Source organism: Bufo gargarizans, chromosome 1, assembly GCF_014858855.1.
Source record: "Bufo gargarizans isolate SCDJY-AF-19 chromosome 1, ASM1485885v1, whole genome shotgun sequence".
Taxonomy (NCBI): Eukaryota; Metazoa; Chordata; class Amphibia; order Anura; family Bufonidae; genus Bufo; species Bufo gargarizans.
The window spans coordinates 404,428,939-404,454,820 of NC_058080.1; the positions used below are offsets into that span (position 1 = coordinate 404,428,939).

The window sequence follows — 25,882 nt, forward strand, 5'->3', positions numbered from 1 at the left end:
GTAATCTCAGTATATAGTAGGCCTATATATCACTGTGTCTCTTTATATTTTGTTGTGTTGGTTCTATTTCACAGTATCGATATATGGCGACACATGTATCACTGTACGGGTATTTAAAAGATAATTAGTGCAGCTAGTAATAGATAATAAAAAATTAAAAAAAAATAAAAATTATGAGAAAGAAACAGAAGGCGACTTACTTCACCAGGGAGGGAGATATAGGATAAGCAAAATACACCTATACCTGCTCCTCCCCCGCCGAGATCGCTTGTCAGATAGTATAAACTTTCCTCCACGTCCCAAATGATGGTAGTCAGGGTTCCAAATGGAGAGTTTTTAATTACATAAATAGATAAAAGCTCAACGCGTTTCGGGGTATCTTCCCCTTTCTCAAGAGCAGTGTTGGTTAAAAACACATAACATAAGATGCATATAGCCAGAAGTATATATAGGTATCTTAATTAAACAATCAAAAGACAGTTTACTAAGAGTTTTGGTGGGTACCGGAAGTGGGCAGAGCATCGCCTCCGGTCCTCTCGTACCCCCCAGTGATCCAAAAAGCATAATCCACTTATAAATAATGCCCTAATGTATTCCAGGGTATATTAAGAGGGGAGTTATAAAATGCCTGACCCCGTTTTGCAGCCTGAGAACCTCTATCAGGCTGAGATCGCTCCTGGTGCGTTCCACTGTGGAACGCAAGTGCCCTGGTAGGGAGGCGGGGTCTCGGGCGGATGGGCGTCATGCGTTCCACCAGTGGAACGCATGGACAGGAGGAGTCGAGGGGAAGGTGCCGGCCGGGGGTGGGGCCGTTTGAAGATGCCGTTTGGAGATGCTGTGTGGAGCGCACCAAGGGGCGGGGCGCTTGACAGGACAGGGATGGGCAGATGTCTGTGCGTTCCAGACTGGAACGCAGAGGTATCAGTTGAGAAACCCAAATAAGAGGGGGAATAGGAAGTCCATAGGGACTATAGACATTTGGGGATCAGCTCACATGGAGAGCCAACTATGTATAAATGAATACAAATCGGAATATGTACAAAAGGACAAATGACATAGGTGCTATAGCAAAAATTATTATAAAGTATTATGATGAAAGGGTAGTAGGTATTCTGTAGTGGGTATTCTGAAGTATTTATATATGGAGTGTTCCTGGGAAATTACATCGTGAATTATGGCTATATGAATATAATTGCGATATAATAAATAATGATTATTAGGGTTAAAGAATAAATATATATGGAAAAAAAACAAACAAAAAAAACAATTGATTAATTAAAAATAAATATATATATGAATATGTATATATATATATATATATATATATATAGATAGATAATACAGAAATAATAAAATATATATATATATATATATATAATAAAAAATATAATAAAAAAATTGTATAAAAATTATTGTGAAAAATAATTATAAAAATTTGTCTTTTTTCAAATTTCCTAATATTCACTAATAATTATTATGTTCTAGACATTCATTAAGGCCAAGGGGGGTAAGGGAGTTGAAACGGAAAATCCAATACATTTCTTTGCGGCACAATAATGAAAAGGAGTTGGGGACCCATTCAATAGGGGTCAATTTCAGGAGGGATGCATCGCCGGAGTGGATTTCTGCAAAGTGTCTAGATACACTATGTTTTGTATATTTTTTGGTGATGTTGGAGCGGTGGGAATTTATCCGGTCCCTCAAGTTCTGGGTTGTCCGGCCCACATATTGAAGTCCGCAAGGGCATTCGAGCATATATACTACATTCGATGTGCCGCAATCCATGTAGCTCCGAAGTGTGATTTTTTTCCTTTTCGGCAGTGATCTCAACTTCCTGTAGCCCGTCACTAATTATTAGACAGCACTTACACCGTTTGTGCCCGCATTTAAAGGAACCCTTGCTCTTGGTCCTTATGGTGGTGATAGTATTGGCGGATACACTAAGTTTGGGACATGATGGAGCTACCATCTCTTTAAGTGACTTTGCTCTACGGAAAGTTAAGTTTGGTTTACTGGCCACTACTCTGCCCAAGATGGGGTCTTTCTGTAGAATGGACCAGTGGCGGTTTAGTATTTCCCTGATTTTGTGGTGTGCTGAGCTGTAACGGGTTATGAAGTTATATTTATATTTATTCTCATCCTCTCTTTGTGGCGTTGTAGACGAGTTATTACTTTTGGATTGTTTGTTGTAGGTATCAGACAGTCGGCTTGATTTTCTCTTTCTATTTTTTTAAGTGAGTCATCGATTAGGCCTTTTGGGTAGCCCTTTTCTAAAAATCTAGTCTTTAGGGTTTCCAGCTGTTTCTGCATTACCTGGTTGTTAGAGCAGTTCCTTCTTATCCTTCGCATCTGACCATACGGGATGTTTCGTTTCCATTTGTGATAGTGGCAACTTTTATAATCGAGGTAGCTATTAGCATCAACTGTTTTGAAATGTGTATGTGTTTCGATTTGGTTATTCTGTATCGTTAACTCCAAATCTAAAAATGTGGCATGGTTGGCGTCTACATGGGCAGTGAAGGCCAGATTCCAATTGTTGGAATTAAGGTTAAAAATATATTGGTCTAAAATATTACGTTCCCCTTTCCAAATAAAAATTATGTCATCAATAAAACGTCTATAGAAAAATATATTGGGATGGTGTATGAGGCCAATTGTGTCTTCGAAGGCCCCCATAAACAAGTTGGCATAGGATGGGGCAAAATATAAAATGTATTGTCGTATTTAAAGTAATTGTGATTAAGGATAAACGAGATGGAGTCCAAAATAAACTTTTTCTGTGTTGATGGCATAAATGGATCTGCTGAAAGGAACCTGTCGACTGCGTGTATGCCCTGTTCATGAAAAATATTACTATATAGTGCTGCTACATCAAGGGTAACCCAGAACATGTCATCTGACCAGACTATGTCACCCAATAGTGTAATAAGGTGGCTCGAGTCTCTAAGATACGCTGGGAGATGGACAACATATTTCTGTAAGAGGTTGTCCACATAAGCTGAGAGGTTAGATGTTAGGGAATCAATACCGGATATGATAGGCCTTCCGGGAGGGTTAGACAATGTTTTGTGGATCTTCGGGAGAAAATAAGAATAAGGGGTGGACGGGTGTTCTATTAAAATTACATTCTTTTCTTGCTTATTCAGTGTTCCCAATGTGTGTCCCACCTGTATCAAATCAAATATTTTTTTCCTGTAATGATCTGTCGGATCAGTTTTAAGTGTTTGGTAGTAGTTTGTATCCGACAGGATATTCAGGGCCTCTTTGTGGTAGTATTCAGAGTCCATAATAACCACCCCACCCCCTTTGTCGGCGTTCTTGATGACAATATTGTTATTTTTGGCTAACCTAGTGATCGCTTTCCTCTGTTCACTAGACAGATTGTAAGTGTAAGCTGGTGATTGTTCCCTATTGGTGGGGGAAAACGTGGTCTTCAACTCATTGAGGACCAAGTTGTAGAAAGTCTCGAGATGTGGCCCTCTACTATTTAAGGGGTAATAGTAGAGGGCCACATCTCGAGACTTTCTACAACTTGGTCCTCAATGAGTTGAAAACCACGTTTTCCCCCACCAATAGGGAACAATCACCAGCTTACACTTACAATCTGTCTAGTGAACAGAGGAAAGCGATCACTAGGTTAGCCAAAAATAACAATATTGTTATCAAGAACGCCGACAAAGGGGGTGGGGTGGTTATTATGGACTCTGAATACTACCACAAAGAGGCCCTGAATATCCTGTCGGATACAAACTACTACCAAACACTTAAAACTGATCCGACAGATCATTACAGGAAAAAAATATTTGATTTGATACAGGTGGGACACACATTGGGAACACTGAATAAGCAAGAAAAGAATGTCATTTTAATAGAACACCCGTCCACCCCTTATTTTTATTTTCTCCCGAAGATCCACAAAACATTGTCTAACCCTCCCGGAAGGCCTATCATATCCGGTATTGATTCCCTAACATCTAACCTCTCAGCTTATGTGGACAACCTCTTACAGAAATATGTTGTCCATCTCCCAGCGTATCTTAGAGACTCGAGCCACCTTATTACACTATTGGGTGACATAGTCTGGTCAGATGACATGTTCTGGGTTACCCTTGATGTAGCAGCACTATATAGTAATATTATTCATGAACAGGGCATACACGCAGTCGACAGGTTCCTTTCAGCAGATCCATTTATGCCATCAACACAGAAAAAGTTTATTTTGGACTCCATCTCGTTTATCCTTAATCACAATTACTTTAAATACGACAATACATTTTATATTCAACAACGAGGCACGGCGATGGGGACAAAATTTGCCCCATCCTATGCCAACTTGTTTATGGGGGCCTTCGAAGACACAATTGGCCTCATACACCATCCCAATATATTGTTCTATAGACGTTTTATTGATGACATAATGTTTATTTGGAAAGGGGAACGTAATATTTTAGACCAATATATTTTTAACCTTAATTCCAACAATTGGAATCTGGCCTTCACTGCCCATGTAGACGCCAACCATGCCACATTTTTAGATTTGGAGTTAACGATACAGAATAACCAAATCGAAACACATACACATTTCAAAACAGTTGATGCTAATAGCTACCTCGATTATAAAAGTTGCCACTATCACAAATGGAAACGAAACATCCCGTATGGTCAGATGCGAAGGATAAGAAGGAACTGCTCTAACAACCAGGTAATGCAGAAACAGCTGGAAACCCTCAAGACTAGATTTTTAGAAAAGGGCTACCCAAAAGGCCTAATCGACGACTCACTTAAAAAAATAGAAAGAGAAAATCAAGCCGACTGTCTGATACCTACGAACAAACAATCCAAAAGTAATAACTCGTCTACAACGCCACAAAGAGAGGATGAGAATAAATATAAATATAACTTCATAACCCGTTACAGCTCAGCACACCACAAAATCAGGGAAATACTAAACCGCCACTGGTCCATTCTACAGAAAGACCCCATCTTGGGCAGAGTAGTGGCCAGTAAACCAAACTTAACTTTCCGTAGAGCAAAGTCACTTAAAGAGATGGTAGCTCCATCATGTCCCAAACTTAGTGTATCCGCCAATACTATCACCACCATAAGGACCAAGAGGAAGGGTTCCTTTAAATGCGGGCACAAACGGTGTAAGTGCTGTCTAATAATTAGTGACGGGCTACAGGAAGTTGAGATCACTGCCGAAAAGGAAAAAAATCACACTTCGGAGCTACATGCATTGCGGCACATCGAATGTAGTATATATGCTCGAATGCCCTTGCGGACTTCAATATGTGGGCCGGACAACCCAGAACTTGAGGGACCGGATAAATTCCCACCGCTCCAACATCACAAAAAAATATACAAAACATAGTGTATCTAGACACTTTGCAGAAATCCACTCCGGCGATGCATCCCTCCTGAAATTGACCCCTATTGAATGGGTCCCCAACTCCTTTTCATTATTGTGCCGCAAAGAAATGTATTGGATTTTCCGTTTCAACTCCCTTACCCCCCTTGGCCTTAATGAATGTCTAAAACATAATAATTATTTGTGAATATTAGGAAATTTGAAAAAAGACTAATTTTTATAATTATTTTTCACAATAATTTTTATACAATTTTTTTATTATATTTTTTATTATATATATATATTTTATTATTTCTGTATTATCTATATATATATATATATATATATATATATATATATACATATATATACCGTATTTTTCGCCGTATAAGACGCACCGGCGTATAAGACGCACCTAGGTTTTTGGGGAGGAAAATAAGAAAAAAAATATTTTTAACCAAAAGGTGTGCTGTGGGTTTGGTGGGTTTGGAACTAGGTGGTCTGTGGATGGCACTATTACTGGGGATCTGTGGATGACGGACACTGTTATGGGGGGATCTGTGGATGACGGACACTGTTATGGGGGGATCTGTGGATGACGGACACTGTTATGGGGGGATCTGTAGATGACGGACACTGTTATGGGGGGATCTGTGGATGACTGACACTGTTATGGGGGGATCTGTGGATGACGGACACTTATGGGGGGATCTGTGGATGAAGGACACTGTTATGGGGGGAACTGTGGATGACGGACACTGTTAGGGGGGAACTGTGGATGACAGACACTGTTATGGGGGGATCTGTGGCTTTCACTGTTACAGGGGGATCTGTGGCTGGCACTGTTACAGGGGGGGATCTGTGGATGGCACTGTTATACATGTGTCATCCACAGACCCTCCCAGCCCATAACTGTGCCATCCACAGATCCCCCGCCGCTCCTGTATACTAATATAATATGTCTTATTCAATTAATAGTTATTAAATATGCCTCTTTATTCCTAAAAGTACCTTAAATCCTAAGCGCTTCAGTACAATGCCGGCAGGCCGGGCAGCCAGCGCGGCGCGTCACTCACTGACGTCACTTGCCTGCGCCGCCTGCTTCATTCATAAAGTAGGCGGCGCAGGCACGTGACATCAGGGAGTAACGCTGCCGCCCGCCCGGCCTGCATTGTACGGATGAGCTTAGGATTTAAGGTACTATTAGGCATAAAGGGGCATATTTAATAACCATTCATTGAATATGACATATTTTATTAGTATACAGGAGCGGCGGGGCGGGCCTTTAGTACAGTGACTGCACCGCCCCGCCGCTATTGCCGGCCCCAGCTCCTCCTCCCAGTCCCTCCCCGAGTCCTCGCTCTCTTTACATCGCTGCCAGCGATGTAAAACTGACTGCATTCGCCGTATAAGACGCAGGGGCATTTCTCCCCCATTTTGGGGGAAGAAAAAGTGCGTCTTATACGGCGAAAAATACGGTATATATATATTCATATATATTTATTTTTAATTAATCAATTGTTTTTTTTTGTTTTGTTTTTTCATATATATTTATTCTTTAACCCTAATAATCATTATTTATTATATCGCAATTATATTCATATAGCCATCATTCACGATGTAATTTCCCAGGAACACTCCATATATAAATACTTCAGAATACCCACTACAGAATACCTACTACCATTTCAACATAATACTTTATAATAATTTTTGCTATAGCACCTATGTCATTTGTCCTTTTATACATATTCCGATTTGTATTCATTTATACATAGTTGGCTCTCCATGTGAGCCGATCCCCAAATGTCTATAGTCCCTATGGACTTCCTATTCCCCCTCTTATTTGGGTTTCTCAACTGATACCTCTGCGTTCCAGTTTGGAACGCACAGACATCTGCCCATCCCTGTCCTGTCAAGCGCCCCGCCTCTTGGTGCGCTCCACACAGCATCTCCAAACGGCATCTTCCCCTCGACTCCTCCTGTCCATGCGTTCCACTGGTGGAACGCATGACGCACATCCGCCCGAGACCCCGCCTCCCTACCAGGGCACTTGCGTTCCACAGTGGAACGCACCAGGAGCGATCTCAGCCTGATAGAGGTTCTCAGGCTGCAAAACGGGGTCAGGCATTTTATAACTCCCCTCTTAATATACCCTGGAATACATTAGGGCATTATTTATAAGTGGATTATGCTTTTTGGATCACTGGGGGGTACGAGAGGACCGGAGGCGATGCTCCGCCCACTTCCGGTACCCGCCAAAACTTTTTGTAAACTGTCTTTTGATTGTTTAATTAAGATACCTATATATACTTCTGGCTATATGCATCTTATGTTATGTGTTTTTAACCAACACTGCTCTTGAGAAAGGGGAAGATACCCCGAAACACGTTGAGCTTTTATCTATTTATGTAATTAAAAACTCTCCATTTGGAACCCTGACTACCATCATTTGGGACGTGGAGGAAAGTTTATACTATCTGACAAGCGATCTCGGCGGGGGAGGAGCAGGTATAGGTGTATTTTGCTTATCCTATATCTCCCTCCCTGGTGAAGTAAGTCGCCTTCTGTTTCTTTCTCATAATTTATTTATTTTTTATTTTTTTATTATCTATTACTAGCTGCACTAATTATCTTTTAAATACCCGTACAGTGATACATTTTGTCGCCATATATCGATACTGTGAAATAGAACCAACACAACAAAATATAAAGAGACACAGTGATATATAGGCCTACCATATACTGAGATTACTGCTAACTACATAGACACAGTGATACATATGCCTTTGCAATATATCGATACTGTAAAGTAGTAGCACAAATCGGAGTAACAAAGTAGTAACTCCCCATAGACTTACTACACCGCTCTTATCTGAATATTTTTTATTTTATTTTTTATCTTCACCTTGGCGCCCCCCACCTTTTTCTTCTTTTTTATCTTCACGTCAAGACACTGGACGATCCTCGACCCAAATTAAGGCCCTTATTGGTGCTGACTGCAGCCCCATAACCATCAAACATCGGCATCTGAGACTGAAGGGCTTCAAATACAAAAAACGCCTTCAAAGACCTTGTCTCCTTGAACGCCACAGAATTGCTCGTTTGGACTTTGCAAGAGAGCACCAAACATGGGACATTCAAAGGTGGAAGAAAGTTTTATTCTCTGCTGAGAATTTTTTTTACCTTGATGGTCCTTATGGTTTCCAACGTTACTGGCATGATAAGCAGATCCCACCTGAGATGTTTTCTACGCGCCACTGTGGAGGGGGCGCCATAATGGTCTGGGGTGCTTTTTCCTTCAGTGGAACAATGGAGCTTCAGGAAGTGCAGGGGTGTCAAACGGCCGCTGGTGATGTCCCGATGTTGCAGAGAGCATTCCTCATGACTGAGTGCCCTCAACTGTGTGGTAACGACTGGGTTTTTCAACAGGACAACGCTACAGTACACAATGCCCGCAGGACAAGGGACTTCTTCCAGGAGAATAACATCACTCTTTTGGCCCATCCTGCGTGTTCCCCTGATCTAAATCGAATTAAGAACCTTTGGGGATGGATGGCAAGGGAAGTTTACAAAAATGGACAACAGTTCCAGACAGTAGATGGCCTTCGTGCGGCCGTCTTCACCACTTGGAGAAATGTTCCCACTCACCTCATGGAAACGCTTGCATCAAGCATGCCGAAACACATTTTTGAAGTGATAAACAATAACAGCGGAGCTACTCATTACTGGGTTCATGTTTGGAAGTTGGATTTCTGTTTTGAGGGGGGTTTAGTTTTTTTTTTTATGGAGGTGTGGTCCTAAACTTTTGATCAGCTGAAAAACAGCCTGTTTCAGTTTATTTGTTGTTTTCATTAAATTGAATGCTCAGAAAATGTTTTGTCTCACTCCCATTTCTTCTTGTTGCATGTTGAAGCTCTACTTGGAACCTTGTTAAGATCCAGCCATGATGAATATGATTTTTTGCCATTTTTCAAGTGGTCTTAAACTTAGACTGTATATCTAAATAGAGATGCTCTAAATTGTGTCAAAAATGCATCAAATTTTGGTGCAATTTGCAGCAGAAGTCAGGCAGAGCTACAATAGTAAATGTGAGCAGCTGTCTATTATTAAGTTCAGTGTATAATAGTATGCAGTGAGCTTCTATGCTCCCTCTTCCCTCTGCGATTTGGAGCTCTGTATCAGAAAATAGAGCACTGATTGCTTTAAACCTATATTAAAACACTAATCATCACAACATCCTCGAAATAATTTCACATCCCAAGGACCGAAACTTTTTTATTAATAGAAAATAAGCAGCACTGAATCCACATCCATGTGATAACTAAATGGGACTAGTGATGGAATAATGATTTCTATTGTGGTTATTACAATAATTATATTACTGTGTGTATTTACATGGCTGCCTCTCTCTAGGTGAGTTGTAAACCGTCTGCCTGTCTCTAGGTTATGCGGTTGTGTTGTTAATAAAATTAAGTGTAAAAAACAAACAGCACACACAGAGGAGACAGAGAAAACTTTTAACAGACACTGACAGATATGTTGAGGTGCTGCTGCAGGTATTAGTAGTGTATATACTGTGTATGTCCTTCTCCTCAGTACACTCCTATTCATATGCTACATATTTGGACAGTTAACCAAATGACAGGGGTCACATGACTTGTGTGAGGGTAGCATGACTGATGCCATGTTTAGTACTATTCAGCTCTCCTATGGATGCATTACACAGAACTAAAATGGGATGTATAATTTTTATCTTTAGAAAGAGGCGGCTGCGGGAATATAATAAAGGTCTGCATGGAAAATGTTAAAAACACGTATATTAGAAAATTCCTATTCTCTAAAAAAAAAATAATAATAATAATTTTATCATTAAAACCAGAATACCTCTTTAACAGTGGCGTAATTAGAAATGACCGGGCCTACCTCTCCCAGCAACTTCTTTGCAACTTCCAACTCCTGTGCAACCCCCACTCCTGAGGCTAGACAAGATTGCACTCTCAGACGAGGCCCGGTCCATTTCCTACAGTGTTACTGTATATAATTAGTGATAAGTATCTGGAGTCGCTTCGTTCATACGTTTGGATTAATATTGTATGGAGATCTGTCTCCATACAGTAGTAAAAGGTATGGGCTCCAATGAGCTGAAGTTAGTTATTCACAAAGTCACACGAGACTTCGTTGAATAACTTTGGTAGTTGATCTTTAAAGTGAAAAAACACTTGAAAACAAACTCATCTTCGGTTCCAAGGTACCAGTCGGAACCGAAGCCGAGACGGATCTCCGTACAGTATACAAAGTTTTGAACGAAGCGACTTCATATGTAGCATCTGAAGCTCACTTCGCTCATCACTACATATAATGTCATTGTATAATACTATTGAAGAGGGCCCTGACAATAAAATATTTTAGTCCTCCACCTAAGTGGGCCCCTTCTGAGTTTGGGCCCCAAAGCAGCCGCTTCACCTGCTTCCTTTATAGCTACATCCCTGCTGTTTAACATAAAAACATCATCTTTGATATTGAAGATAGGCTATTTAGGCTACTTTCACATCATTAGAGGCAGCCTTCTCTAGTGCAGCATGGATCCGGCAGGCTGTTTATCCACTGGAACAGCCTGCCGGAGAAGGCTGCCACTAATGTGAAAGTAGCCTTATTCAATTCTTTCATATATATTTTAATCAGCTCCACAGTTTGAACTTAAAACACTTAAAATATCTAATAATCTAAAATATCTATAGGAGACAAACTGTGTGGCAAACATGCAGCTCTTTAAAAGAACGACCTCTGTAAAATGGCAGTTCAGTTCTCTTAACTTACAAATGCAACAGGATCATTGCTCCTTGTTCCCACAATGCTGAACTTTTTCACATGGGTATTGTTTTTCATTGCTTCAGCATAATCTTTTAACATAAGTATAGGAATGTTCTAGAATGGAATACAAGTTAAAAGAAATGAATTTTTTAGAGAGACAAACACAGTATTTTAGAATTTAGAATAAATATCTTACATAAAAAGCTGAGTCAACATATATAACAGAAAGACACACACCCCTGAGCTTTAGCAGAAAGCACACGTTCCCTGACCTGACAACCTGAAGAAAATATTGCAGAGTAATTGAAGCAATGAATCAGGAGATTTCTGAATCCATGTCGGACACAGAGAGATGAAAGCATTGCCTGATAGCACCCATAGCTATGTACAAGTGATCACTCAAGTAACAATGTTCCCAATTTACTATATTTTCAGCATCCTATGGTCTTGCCTAGGCCACTTTAACTTAAAGGCTATGTACACCTTTGGAGACAATTTATTTTTATGATGGCATGTTACTAATTTTTGGCTAAAAATTATTTTTTCAATTAGCCTTTATTAAAAAATATTGAGCTATTCGGTCCCAAAGGGTTAACTCTTTTTCTAGCTGTGTGACTGATACTTTCACTTTGTGCTGGTCATCTAATAAACCTTATCTCTAATCTACTAAGAGGTCATAAACACTTATTTAAGCCACATTATTATCAGTAAGATAAGGATTGAGCTATAATGAGTGTTTATAATGTCAGAGAGCAGAGATAAGGAGCCTGTCAGCTCCTGGTCTGACGGAAAAGACAGAAAATCCAAAGGAGGCTACAAGAGTATGTCAGCTCTGTACAGAAAAAAAAACACCACATTTTTAATAAAGACCAATTGAAAAAAGATTTTTAGCTCAAATAAGTACAATGCAATAATAAAAAATAATTGCCCAAAAAAGGTGTACATACCCTTTAAAACCATATTGAGCATACAAAATTTATATACTGACTAAGCTTTACGCAAAACTAGAAAACCTTTTAAGGAATGAACAGGCAGATGGCAAAACCCACATTTACCACCCATAAATGGTGTTAACAATAATTTTTACATTTTACAGTTTTTAGCTTCTCGGCTCCACTATTTTAATGGGAGCTATTAGCATACCTCAATTCCACTAGAAAGAACACTCAGCTTCATAGTTCATTTAAAAAGAAGATCATTTATTAGTTTATATTATATTTATAGAGAAGAGCCTTTGGCATTTGAATATTATATCTTCAAAATCCTCTATTTTTATACACAGACACCATATGACCTTTTCTTCCCTTTACTCATACAACGTCACTAGAACTGCCACCAAATTACAAAACACCACCAAAAATTACCTGTTTTCAGGCGATTATTCTGCTGTGAATTTTGCTGTGTGAACCTAGCTTCGCCATAAAGACAGGGGCTCATATTTACTAATGTGAGTTCACCTAGATTTTGGAGTAAATTGCACCAAAATGTGGTGCAGTTTGGATTATCTAGGGTTACATAAATTATCTTTGCCTAGTCTGAAAGAGGTGTAGTTTACTGGAAAGGGGGGGGGGGGGGGGGACCTTACATGAACAGGGTATGTCCAAAGATGAAACATTTTGCGCCAAAATTGTGTCACTATTCTGGCATAAAATTCTGCCTCAAAGTAAAACTAACAACAGTTTGTATAAAGTTACATAAAAGTGTCTATCATATCATCAATCCTGAGCCACTTCGATAAACCTTATGCAGGTGTAGGCAGCCTGGGTAAGTTTACACCACATATCATACAGGATTAGTAAATCTGCCTCAGTTGCTTACAGTAGATAACTTGTGGCAGCTACAGTGCTGCAGCATATGTAAGCAATATAAAAATAACAGCATATTGTAGCTATATATACTGAAAGGTGGTCACCTAAACACAATGAAAAATGGTTGCTTGTAAATACAATATATAAAAATAAAGAAACATATTATGCATAGGCATTAACCTTTAAACCCTTAGTGACCACCAACACACCTTTTTTATGGCAGCCACTAAGAAGCCTTAAGCTGGGTCGCCACCTTACGGTGGTCCAGTCTATACGCTGCATGAGTCTCCCGTGTGGCAGAGAGGTGGGGCTTGGCTCTCCCATGAGAACCTTACTTTTGCTCTAATGGCCCTGACTGGCAGGAGCACTGATTCAAACTGTTTAACCATCTGACAAGCTGTGGGCAATAGAGCCCGTAGCATGTAAGCAATTACAGAGGGAGCGGACTTACTCTGCCTCCCATCGGCACCCAGCAAATGAGACCGCAGGGTGCTGGTATCAGTAAAGGCAGGCCGGGATCTAGTGAAGGCCCTAGGCTTGCCTCCAGCCTTTCCCAGCAGGTTGCGCCTCTGGTGCAGCCTACTAGTGAATGTCAGTACTGACATTAAAATACACTGCACTACAGGAATAGTGTAATGTATTTTAGAAGTGATCAAAAGATAACCTAATATATACTATTAAATGGTAAAAAAAAAAATATTAAATAAAAATAATCAAAGTAAAAAAAATACCGCAGACCCTTTTTAAAAAAAAAATAAAAAAATTTCAATAGAAAAAAAAACGCTAAAATAAAATCTCTTCCACATATTTGGTATTGCCACATCTGTAAAAACCCGCACTACACTATTATCATATAATTTTTCCCGTATGGTAAACCCAGAAAAAAAAAACAGCACAAAAGCTAGAATTGCAAAGTTTTGCTTATTAGTTACCAGAAGAAAAAAAAGGAATAAAAAACATGTTATGTAACCCAAAAGGGTATCAATTAAAACTACAAGTTGTTCCGTGAAAATAAAGCCCTTACACAATTATGTAGAAATAAAAATAAAAATGCCATGGGTGTTGGGATGCAGTGATACAAAAATATTTCTTCTTTAAAAAAAAAGGGGGGTTTTATTGTGCAAAAGTGGTAAAATGTGACAGTATTGGTGTTTTTTTCTCATCTGCCTTCCAGAATGAGTTAATAAAATTTAATCAGTAACTTGTATACCCAAAAATGGTGCTATTAAAAACTACAACTTGTTCTGCAAAAAAAAACACAATAATAAAATGGCTACATTGATAGAAAAGTAAAAATGTTATAGCTCTTGGAAGGCAGCAATGACATTTTTTTTTTAAATCTCATGGTCATTAAGACCCAAAACAGGTTCGTCATTAAGGGGTTAATGAGGTGGTGTTTGCAGCGGTTTATACTCTTTCTGTACTTTACCGTTCAGAATATATAAAGTACATTTTACCTTATGATTACATACCCTTATATTGTTGAGATTAACATCTTCCAAGTCAGGATCATTGTTTTTTATTTGTTCCAATGTTTCATCCACATCAGTTGAATTAGGTTCTTCATCAGGAACTGGCTTATATTGCGTTGGCTTAATCACACCTGTATAAAGGGCAAAATAGCTGAACATTTGGCTATAACATTGCTTAAGTTGTGTCTTTATAAATCTTGACCTGGAGGTAACTACTGTTATTGAGCTTTATTTATTGCATAACTAGTGCACACAAAAGTGTGAATTCTGCACAAAAGAAACCCTAGTTATTCCTTTCCTCACATAGTTGAAAAAAATGTTATGGGCCAGATATATCATTAGGCAAAGTCACTTTTGTGGAGTGGAAAAGTCGCAAAAAAGTCCCAAAGGCTAAAACTGCGCACAAATTTGCGACTTTTTTCTGCTCTGCACTATGCTCGCCAGTTTTCTGAAAGTGGGCGTGTTTTCGTATGTAAATGAATCTCTAGACAGATTTACTATTGGGACTTTTTTTAAAAGTCGCAAAAAAGTCGCAACTTCACTCCAGTGAGGACCATGCTTATCTTATGAGACTTTTTAATAGAACATGCGACTTTTTCATAAAGATGTGCGACTTTTGTAAAGCTGCTTACTGACGGATAAACTGCTACCGTCAAACCACATTTATTACAGTCTTAAAGGGGCGATCATAAATCTGACTTGGCTAAAACTGACTTTAGCCATATGTGAAAGTTTAGTGAGCTGTCAGAGTCGTGATAAATCTGGCCCTATATGTTGTTATGAGCAAATTCTCCACTTCTCCCCCCCCCCCCCCCCCCCCCCCGGGTTAGAAGGACATTTATCTTGTTCATGTGATGTCACAAGGGCGGACCTTTTTAACTAGAAGCATCTATTTGTCCTCCTGTGTTTTTACAGTCCGCAAATTACGAATCCACAAAACACGGATAATGGCCATTTTCCCCTCCGCAGGTCCCATAGTATCTTTCAAATGCTTATTCGGGCATGTCCTATTTTTTTGTGGGGTCTCGGAATGGACATAAGGATGAGGACAGCACCTGGATTGGTGTCTGCATCTTTTGTGGCCCCATTGAAATAAACGGGTACACATCCAACCCACACAAATACGGATTGGATGCAGACCGAAACTATGGTCATGTGCATGAGGCCTTAGATGCTCTTAGGAAAACAAGTCAATGGGTGTTGACAGATGCAGAACTCTCATTTGGGCTGCTGGTAATAAAGAGACCTCTCAGAGGATGCAGTAATGTCTTGCCAGTAGTTCAAGCTAGAGTTCAAATTGGTATCTGTCTGGTACTGTAGCTCTGCCACAGAGGCCCCTTTAACAAATATGTGTCTTAGAAACAAACTTGGTATCAAAGAAACTGAGTTTGGAGCCAATTACAATCTAGTGCAGTGGAAGTGGTGCTGTGGAGTAGAAGCATTGCCTGTGATATATATTGTGACACAGTGAGGGGTTGTGTCTGGCAAGGCAGGTATTTTCCTCCCAGTATGTGCGGCTGGGCTGGTTTCCAGCCAGGTGAGGTCAAATACCGGACCGGAATTAAAGTGAGATCCGGGTTTTTGCAGCACATGGCTGTCCTTCAATAGGTAGCTGGGCTCAGCAGAGATGTCACTGTTTTTGGAATTTAAGGCTTTGTGCCATGCTGGAGGGCTGAGAGCCGCACACTGGGGAAACAGCCCCCCTAAAGCCTGCTTTGGACTACTGGAGGCAGAACTGCCAGCAAGGTGACTTGTGTTATATGAACTTTCCATTGTGTGTGAATTAACACCAAGACTGAAAAGTTACGTGCCGTTTTGTACAATTGCCTCAAGTGTGAAAAAATACTGACGTTTTGAGTTAAGAACTTGTATTTTGCCTCTGTACTGCACCCGCTTACCCTTTCTACCAGAGCAAAACCCCACAATATACAGTACAGACCAAAGGTTTGGACACACCTTCTCATTCAAAGAGTTTTCTTTATTTTCATGACTATGAAAATTGTAGATTCACACTGAAGGCAACTATGAATTAACACATGTGGAATTATATAAATAACTAAAAAGTGTGAAACAACTGAAAATATGTAATATTCTAGGTTCTTCAAAGTAGCCACCTTTTGCTTTGATTACTGTTTGCACACTCTTGGCATTCTCTTGATGAGCTTCAAGAGGTAGTCACCTGAAATGGTTTTCACTTCACAGGTGTGCCCTGTCAGGTTTAATAAGTGGGATTTCCTGCCTTATAAATGGGGTTGGGACCATCAGTTGCGTTGTGGAGAAGTCAGGTGGATACACAGCTGATAGTCCTACTGAATAGACTGTTAGAATTTGTATTATGGCAAGAAAAAAGCAGCTAAGTAAAAAAAAACGAGTGGCCATCATTACTTTAAGAAATAAAGGTCAGTCAGTCCGAAAAATTGGGAAAACTTTGAAAGTGTCCCCAAGTGCAGTCACAAAAACTATCAAGCGCTACAAAGAAACTGGCTCACATGCGGACTGCCCCAGGAAAGGAAGACCAAGAGTCACCTCTGCTGCGGAGGATAAGTTCATCCGAGTCACCAGCCTCAGAAATCGCAGGTTCACAGCAGCTCAGATTAGAGACCAGGTCAATGCCACACAGAGTTCTAGCAGCAGACACATCTCTAGAACAACTGTTAAGAGGAGACTGTGTGAATCAGGCCTTCATGGTAGAATATCTGCTAGGAAACCACTGAAAAGGACAGGCAACAAGCAGAAGAGATTTGTTTGGGCTAAAGAACACAAGGAATGGACATTAGACCAGTGGAAATCTGTGCTTTGGTCTGATGAGTCCAAATTTGAGATCTTTGGTTCCAAACACCGTGTCTTTGTGCGACGCAGAAAAGGTGAACGGATGGACTCTACATGCCTGGTTCCCACCGTGAAGCATGGAGGAGGAGGTGTGATGGTGTGGGGGTGCTTTGCTGGTGACACTGTTGGGGATTTATTCAAAATTGAAGGCATACTGAACCAGCATGGCTACCACAGCATCTTGCAGCGGCATGCTATTCCATCCGGTTTGCGTTTAGTTGGACCATCATTTATTTTTCAACAGGACAATGACTCCAAACACACCTCCAGGCTGTGTAAGGGCTATTTGACCATGAAGGAGAGTGATGGGGTGCTGCGCCAGATGACCTGGCCTCCACAGTCTCCGGACCTGAACCCAATCGAGATGGTTTGGGGTGAGCTGGACCGCAGAGTGAAGGCAAAAGGGCCAACAAGTGATAAGCATCTCTGGGAACTCCTTCAAAACTGTTGGAAGACCATTTCAGGTGACTACCTCTTGAAGCTCATCAAGAGAATGCCAAGAGTGTGCAAAGCAGTAATCAAAGCAAAAGGTGGCTACTTTGAAGAACCTAGAATATGACATATTTTCAGTTGTTTCACACTTTTTTGTTATGTATATAATTCCACATGTGTTAATTCATAGTTTTGATGCCTTCAGTGTGAATCTACAATTTTCATAGTCATGAAAATAAAGAAAACTCTTTGAATGAGAAGGTGTGTCCAAACGTTTGGTCTGTACTGTGTATATATATATAAAACAAATTTTAGCAATGGGTGTGGGGACCCAAATATAAAACCACAGAATCAAACTTACTGTTTAGTCCTTCTTTGTTGACTATATTGGTGCTTGCAAGGGCTCCATAGTATTGCTGGTTACTCATCAGAGTATGCATTCCTAGGATAGCTGAAAAAAAGACAAAGATATGCAGAAACTGACACATTGTATACATCCACCAGTATAAGTTAATATACCCCAAAATAGGGGCATTCTATATGTTTCCCCAGAATGCAATCTGTCGGTTTATTCTTGAGAAAGCCACAAGGTGAAGTCCACAGATTGATGTTATACAAGTTTTAATCTTGTGAACAATGAATGAAGACTTAAAAGTGTACATGGATCCCACCAAGGGTGTTGCGTAAAAAAATTATAAAAATAAGTCACTCATCTATCGAAAGTCCCACTGTTCCAGGGCCGCGGCTCCTGTCATGCACAGTTTACGGTACCCACTAGACCAGAAGGGATGACATTCTATTCCCATCCATGTGACTGCTGCAACCAATTACTATCTTCTGTGGTCACATATACAATAATGGGCATGTAACTGGTGAAAACACATGTGGTTTTTCCAGTGTGGTTCATGTGACTGCTGCAGCCAGTTACTGGATTCTGTGGTCACATATACAAGAACGGACAAGTGACTGGTGAAAACAAACATGCGGTTTTTCCAGTGTGGTTTTTGCTGTGTTTTTTTTATCACAACAAAAACTGTACAGTGTAAACCTAGCCTAACATTTTTTAGCATTTTGTTGCGTAGGCAATTACCACACTGCAAAGCTATATTGTTATAGTTTTGCGATGTGGGTTTTGGCCGTCAGTTTTCAAATTTTTTTTTTACTTGTTACAACTTTTATAAACCACAGCATTTGGCCACACGTCACAATACTGAAATCCCAGCCTGAGGAGGAGGATTGTTATGAGGCTGTAACTTCATAGCACTTGAATGCAGAACTTCAGCAGGGCTAATGTCTCATCATAGCAACAGAAGACACCAAAACAGCTGTGATCTTATTTTTGGAAAAGCACATAACAACAGAGAACATAGACATGTACAATATGCACTTATAACCCCCACCGAGACTTCCCAGGAATGGAGGTTTTAAGAAGTGAATTGGAAAAGATAAAGAAAAAAAATTGCTTGTCAATGTATTCCAAAAAACATATCTTAGGTTTTGTTCATACTTGTGTTTGTGTTTTTTTTTTTTTTTTTTTAAAGTAAGGATTCACTGCTTTTTGATGTTTGGAACAGCATAGTATGCTGAGGTATTTTAGCTAATCGAAAAAAGGAAACCTGATGGACCTGTTATACGTCAATGTAGAAGAAAGCACGGATACCACTGGATCATCATATATCATAAAGGACTTGTCATATTCATGCCTGTCTGGATCATTTCTACCAAATCACATAGACCACACATGTATGCATCACCACACAATGCATCACTTTATTGAAACACAATGTAATAATAACAATAAACACATATATAAAAATAAAGTGACCAGTGCAAGATGGCAAGAACCAGGGATTACTGTAGAAAAAACAACTCAGACTACTGAGTAAAAGGTTGAACCCACATTATTTGGCCTATACGGGTATCAAAATGTAAATAGTAATCAATACAGTCTACTGGTACAGCCACAGTCTATGCATAAATACAAAAATAGACATAAACAGATGCGCCATACTAACCCGGGAGGGAAAAGAAGCAATTTCCCTGACGCGCGTTTTGCCTCACCAAGCTTTTTCAAAGGGATCCCTCCTTGGGATTACCGTACTCATCCGTAAAATTTTTATATATTTGTTTATTGTTATTGTTACATTGTGTTTCAATAAAGTGATGCTTTGTTATATTACATGTGTGGTCTATGTGATTTGGTAGAGAGGCTTTCATGCGCCCACACATGACCGATTGGGTCATGCTCTTGTTGGCGATATTTTGGTTTTATGTCTGGATCATGGAAGCTGTGGACAGAACCTTATTCTCTACTCATTTTTACCCCTTTCCAGAAAAATAAAACAGATAACATGAGATAGCACACAAATAAAGAGCACAATAGAACCACATATCCCCTGTCCAGCTTATTACCTCGCACAGAAAGAGACAAATCTACTTCAATGCTAGCAAAAATAGCAACAAATCAATACGGCTCACATAACAACTGTGACTCATAATCCCAGACTAAAAACAGCAGTAATAACAGACGTGATCATCTGCTATTCCTCATACAAGGCGATATGATTCACGTTTTGAAATCCTTGGGAAGTGGACACAGCGCTAGGACATTTAAAAATGTATCACACCTATCAAAAGATTGCAAGAATAACCTGCATCTGGTGTTGGATCGTTCTTAATGCATACGGGTGGAGACACACAGGGTTGGCAAGGCGCAGTTGGCAGAGGAAAGCTGCATGTAAATACGTGCTATCTGCCTTCTTATATGCATGATCCCTTTGTTACAGGGACCTTCAATCACAACCTACACATGCAGATTTTTTTATTAGCATTTTTCGGAGAGCTACAGAAGAGCCGAATATGTAATGTACGCAAACTCTTTAGGTACGGCCATAAGTAGCGAGTCTGCTGCAGATGTCCTGCTATAGATCTGGTTGATCTGGCTGAAATCCATCACCATAAAAACCATTCTGCGGATTGAAACCTTGCTGTTGCTCTAAATCTTGTTGATTTTCCATGTGAAATACCACTGTGTAGAACCTGCACATGTGGCCATACCGTTAGGGGTTAGCCAGACCTTTACTTTACCTTTCTACCTTCTTTTACTGGACTATTTATTCACTTTTCTCAGTGGTTATATGGTCATCATTCCCCATCCACAGGACATTAAAAATGTAATCCTCACACACTAAGATCAATTTCACAAGAAGCCAGGTAGCCTTCCAGTATGTATGTTTGGAGAATAAGCAGAAACTAGAGAATTCATAGCAAACCCTTATTGCCCTTGACCATATACCTGCTCTACAATGGAGCAACAATGGTAACCAGTGAGCCACTGTGTAGACTGTCCTCAAAAAAGTTAACCCACAAAGAAATCTGCTTAGTGTTGCACATTATTAAGACAAATTGCGCATACAATTCCTACGAAGAGTTGAAACAGTGAATGAAGTGTTCTCCAGCACCAGCCCTTATTGGAAGAGACTGACTGTAATGACTGACAGAACCACACTAATGTTCTGCAGGAGGGACGACAGCACTCCCAAACTCAGGTTCTGGGGACTGTACATTGGTTGCTCTGTGCTGATTATAGGCTTGACTATCTGACATTCTATTGTACAAGCCCACATCTGCCGTGAATATTTGATAGCATTTATGGCTCTTGACATTCCAATCAAGACGGCAAGTCACACAAAATAACACTTACTGAACCTCAGAAGAAAACCCATTTCTCATGATGAGACATTTGGCTCTCAGATAGATATAGTAATGCTTGATAAACACAAGCCGCATGAGATAATATTCACATTTCTGCTAATGTTATTAAACTTAGCATCACAATTAAGATCGATTAGGATCTTGGCAATCACACTCTGACTCTTCTTCAGGCCGAAAAGAAAAGAACATAGTGCATTTCACTTAGGTCAGGCATGCTCATCTTGCAACCCTCCAGCTGTTGCAAAACTACAACTCCCATCATTCCCAGACAGCCTACAGCTATCAGCCTACAGAAGGGCATGGTGAGAGTTGTAGTTTTACAACAGCTGGGGGGCCGCAGGTTGAGCATCCCTGACTTAGGTCATTCCTCCCTGTTCACTACTTGCTTTATTTCTTCACACAGACAAAAAGTAACAACAGAAGTTTATTACACTCAATAGTTATACTGTTTATATAATACAATCTAAACCCTAACAAAAAACCTGTTTGTGCTAAAATAATATTTTATCTGCAAGTTGTATCGGCTGGTATGCACTGTACTGGAGTTTTACTTATTGCTGTAAACTATCGGTTTAGTGCCCACCATTCAGGCCATTCTCCAGGTAAACACGCAAAGAGGTATCTCCCAAGGAAAGAAAGCCATCTAGCTAGTGCCACCATGTGGAAGTGGCTCCCTATGAGTCAAAATCCGACTTTTTAACAAGCCTTGGAATATAACGGAGGGAAAAAGCCAAGCCAGATATCCATCCGTAGAGGGATGACAGACACAAAATTGTATTGTACTATAACCCTTCAACCCTAACTACACTGTAAAAACACAAAATGCAATCGCACTCTGCAACCAGCACTCTGCCCTGCCTTTATGCTGGATGTTGAATAAGGCATTGGTGTACATTTTGGCCAAAGCGTAATAAGCCACTCACCACGTCAAGGTCGCCTTAATGAGTGCTCCCTAACACTAGTTCCTACCTTTTATGGGCCAAGACAGCCACACAAAGTCCAGGGAGCGCAGGTTTTTTGTGTTTTTGCGTTTGTATCTGTATTTCGCCATAGCAATCTGCACCTGCTAGGGGTTGTGCTGGCTGAATCCCCCATATCCTAACTGCACTGTATCTGACACAAGCTGTTACAGATACAGTCATGTGAAAAAATTAGGACACCCTTTGAAAGCATGTGGTTTTTTGTAACATTTTTAATAAAAGGTTATTTCATCTCCGTTTCAACAATACAGAGAGATTAAAGTAATCCAACTAAACAAAGAAAACTGAAGAAAAGTCTTTTCAAGATCTTCTGTAAATGTCATTCTACAAAAATGCCTATTCTAACTGAGGAAAAAGATAGGACACCCTTGCCCCTAATAGCGAGTGTTACCTCCTTTGGCTGAAATAACTGCAGTGAGACGGTTCTTGTAGCCATCTACCAGTCTTCGACATCGGTCTGAGGAAATTTTACCCCACTCCTCAATGCAGAACTTTTTCAGCTGTGAGATGTTTGAGGGGTTTCTTGCACGTACAGCCCTTTTCAAGTCACCCCACAGCATCTCAATGGGATTCAAATCTGGACTTTGACTTGGCCATTCCAGGACTCTCCATTTCTTCTTTTTCAGCCAATCTTTGGTTGATTTACTAGTATGTTTTGGGTCATTGTCATGTTGCATGGTCCAGTTCCGCTTCAGCTTTAATTTTCTAACTGATGGTCTCACATGTTCTTCAAGCACCTTCTGATACACAGTAGAATTCATCGTGGATTCTATGATGGTGAGCTGACCAGGTCCTGCTGCAGCAAAGCAGCCCCAAACCATGACACTTCCACCTCCATGCTTCACAGTTGGTATGAGGTTCTTTTCTTGGAATGCTGTGTTTGGTTTACGCCAAACATGTCCTCTGCTGTTGTGTCCAAATAATTCAATTTTGGACTCATCTGTCCAAAGAACATTATTCCAGAAGTCCTGGTCTTTGTCAACTTTATCTCTGGCAAATGTCAGTCTGGCCTCGATGTTTCTCTTGGAAAGCAAAGGTTTCCTCCTTGCACACCTCCCATGCAAGTTAAACTTGTACAGTCTCTTTCTGATTGTAGAGGCATGTACTTCTACATCAACAGTAGCCAGAGCCTGCTGTAGTTCTCGAGATGACACTTTAGGGTTTTTGGAGACCTCTTTTAGCATCTTGCGGTCTGCTCTTGGGGTGAACTTGCTGGGGCGACCAGTCCTGGGCATGTTGGCAGTTGTTTTGAAAGCCCTCCACTTGTAGACTATCTTCCGGACAGTGGAATGGCTGATTTCAAAATCTTTTGAGATCTTTTTAAATCCCTTCCCAGACTCATAGGCTGCTACAATCTTTTTTCTGAAGTCCTCTGACAGCTCTTTTGCTCTCACCATGGTGCTCACTCTCACTTCAACAGTCAGGAGCACACCAAACTAAATGTCTGAGGTTTAAATAGGGCAAGCCTCATTCAACATGCAGAGTAACGATCTACTAATTATCTGCACCTGGTGTGATATACCTGTGTGAGATCTGAGCCAATTTAAGAGGGAATACATGTGAGGGTGTCCTATCTTTTTCCTCAGTTAGAATAGGCATTTTTGTAGAATGACATTTACAGAAGATCTTGAAAAGACTTTTCTTCAGTTTTCTTTGTTTAGTTGGATTACTTTAATCTCTCTGTATTGTTGAAACGGAGATGAAATAACCTTTTATTAAAAATGTTACAAAAAACCACATGCTTTCAAAGGGTGTCCTAATTTTTTCACATGACTGTATGGCACAAAACATAGCTGGGTAAGGAGTGGTCTGACATTTGAGCTGGACAAATTGTACCCCTGCACACAGGAATGTCAGGTAATGAATGGCATATAACACACAAAAGAAATAGGTACTTATTTTATTGGTCACATAGGAAAGCTAACTTGTGTGTGAATCAAAAATGCAAATAAGAAGCAATCAGACCTTTCTCAGTTCTGTCCCAGGAAGAAATTCTGGAAATGACCATTATTTTAGATCGTAAGCCCTTGCGAACAGGGTTCTCTTCTCTGCGAGTTAATGAGTTCATGTTTATTATACTTGTCTGGTTTTATATTATGTATGTATACACCTTTTTTTTAATTTTTTATAATTCTTTATTATTTTCCTTTTTTCCTTCAACAATACATCCAGAGTGTACATCTCTGAACACACAAAAAAAACAAAAAAAAAAAAACAAAGTAAGGCACTGCAAGTGCCACAGACAGTACAATCACAAACATAGGGCAATATGTTTCCCTTAGCACAGAACGGTCACAATTCACAATCAATGTATAGTAGCATACACAATCAGTACACTTGCATAGAATCAAGAGGAGCTGACCAGTCTGAACAGCAGACGACCAAGTGTCCATTTCAATTGACTCACCAGGTACCATTCCGTGAGTGTGAACGGCTTCATGATCAGCTGTATCTCCGCATTTGACATACAATGCTCAATAAACGGTTTCCATTTTTGAAACAACCCTTTTGCCTGTCGTTCCTTCGCCGCAAGAGAATTTAACCTTTCTATATGAAAAACATGTTTTAGCTGCTCTATTACAGCCTGTAACCCTGGGGTATCATCTTGAAGCCATTGTTGCAGGAGACGCTTCACTATCATACATATCGTATGGAACAAGCGGGGTACCCCACCCTGTCCTACCTCTCCCTCCTCGTAGTGGAATAAATACAATTTAGCTGACAACGGAAACTCCCTTCCCCAGATCCCCCGAACCAAATTTCCCACTTCCTCCCATAACCTTTTACTTTTTGGGCAGGTCCAGATCCCATGGAATAAGTCGGGGAACCCTATCCCACACTTCGGGCAACTCGTAATCCTGTCTGGTTTAGCTGGATGAGGGGGAATATTAAAACCATAGATAGCTCTATGCATGAGCCAAACCTGAGTGTCCCTCCAGGACTCATTAACTATATGCCTCCTAACTACCTCCCACCCTTTCACTATCTTTGGTTCAATGTCACCATCATCCAGTTGCTCCGCCCATTTTTCAAAACATTTTTTCCCAATCCCTAGTCCCATCTTCCTTCCTCATATCCGCGTAGATCGTTGAAATCGAGACCCTCCCACCCCCCAAGTCTAGGATCTTATTCAGGATATTTCTACGCATCTCCTTCTGCACCAACACCAGCTGGTTCACCACCGCCTCCTTCACTTGAGACCACTGAATAGTCTGAAATGACAACAAAGAGAACTTTGCAATCACTTCTTCTCCAGTCAGCCACCTAGGCTCCGAATCATGTAATAAATGTTTCACACAAAAAATCCCTTTCCTCCTCCATTCCTCAAACAACTTGTTCCTAATACCCTGTGGGAATTCAGGATTGTTCCACAATGGAAGATGCTTGGAGATTCTGTACGACAACCAGTACTTTTTCCTAAGAATCCTCCATGCAGCTATTGTGTCCTTAAACAATAGAGACTGTTTAATCCATATAGGAATCACC

General features: G+C 40.2%; 1 protein-coding gene across 2 annotated transcripts in view; it reads right to left on the reverse strand.

The window, feature by feature from the left end:
- TMOD1 (tropomodulin 1) overlaps positions 1 to 25,882 on the reverse strand; it is a 149,011-nt gene that overhangs the window by 29,569 nt on the left and 93,560 nt on the right. For both annotated transcript variants that reach the window (XM_044271325.1, XM_044271317.1), the window contains exons 5-7: positions 18,064 to 18,153; positions 14,442 to 14,572; positions 11,168 to 11,275 (exon numbers count right to left, since the gene is read on the reverse strand). In XM_044271325.1, the coding sequence (XP_044127260.1) occupies positions 11,168 to 11,275; positions 14,442 to 14,572; positions 18,064 to 18,153 (329 nt within the window). The remainder of the gene's footprint in view (positions 1 to 11,167; positions 11,276 to 14,441; positions 14,573 to 18,063; positions 18,154 to 25,882) is intronic.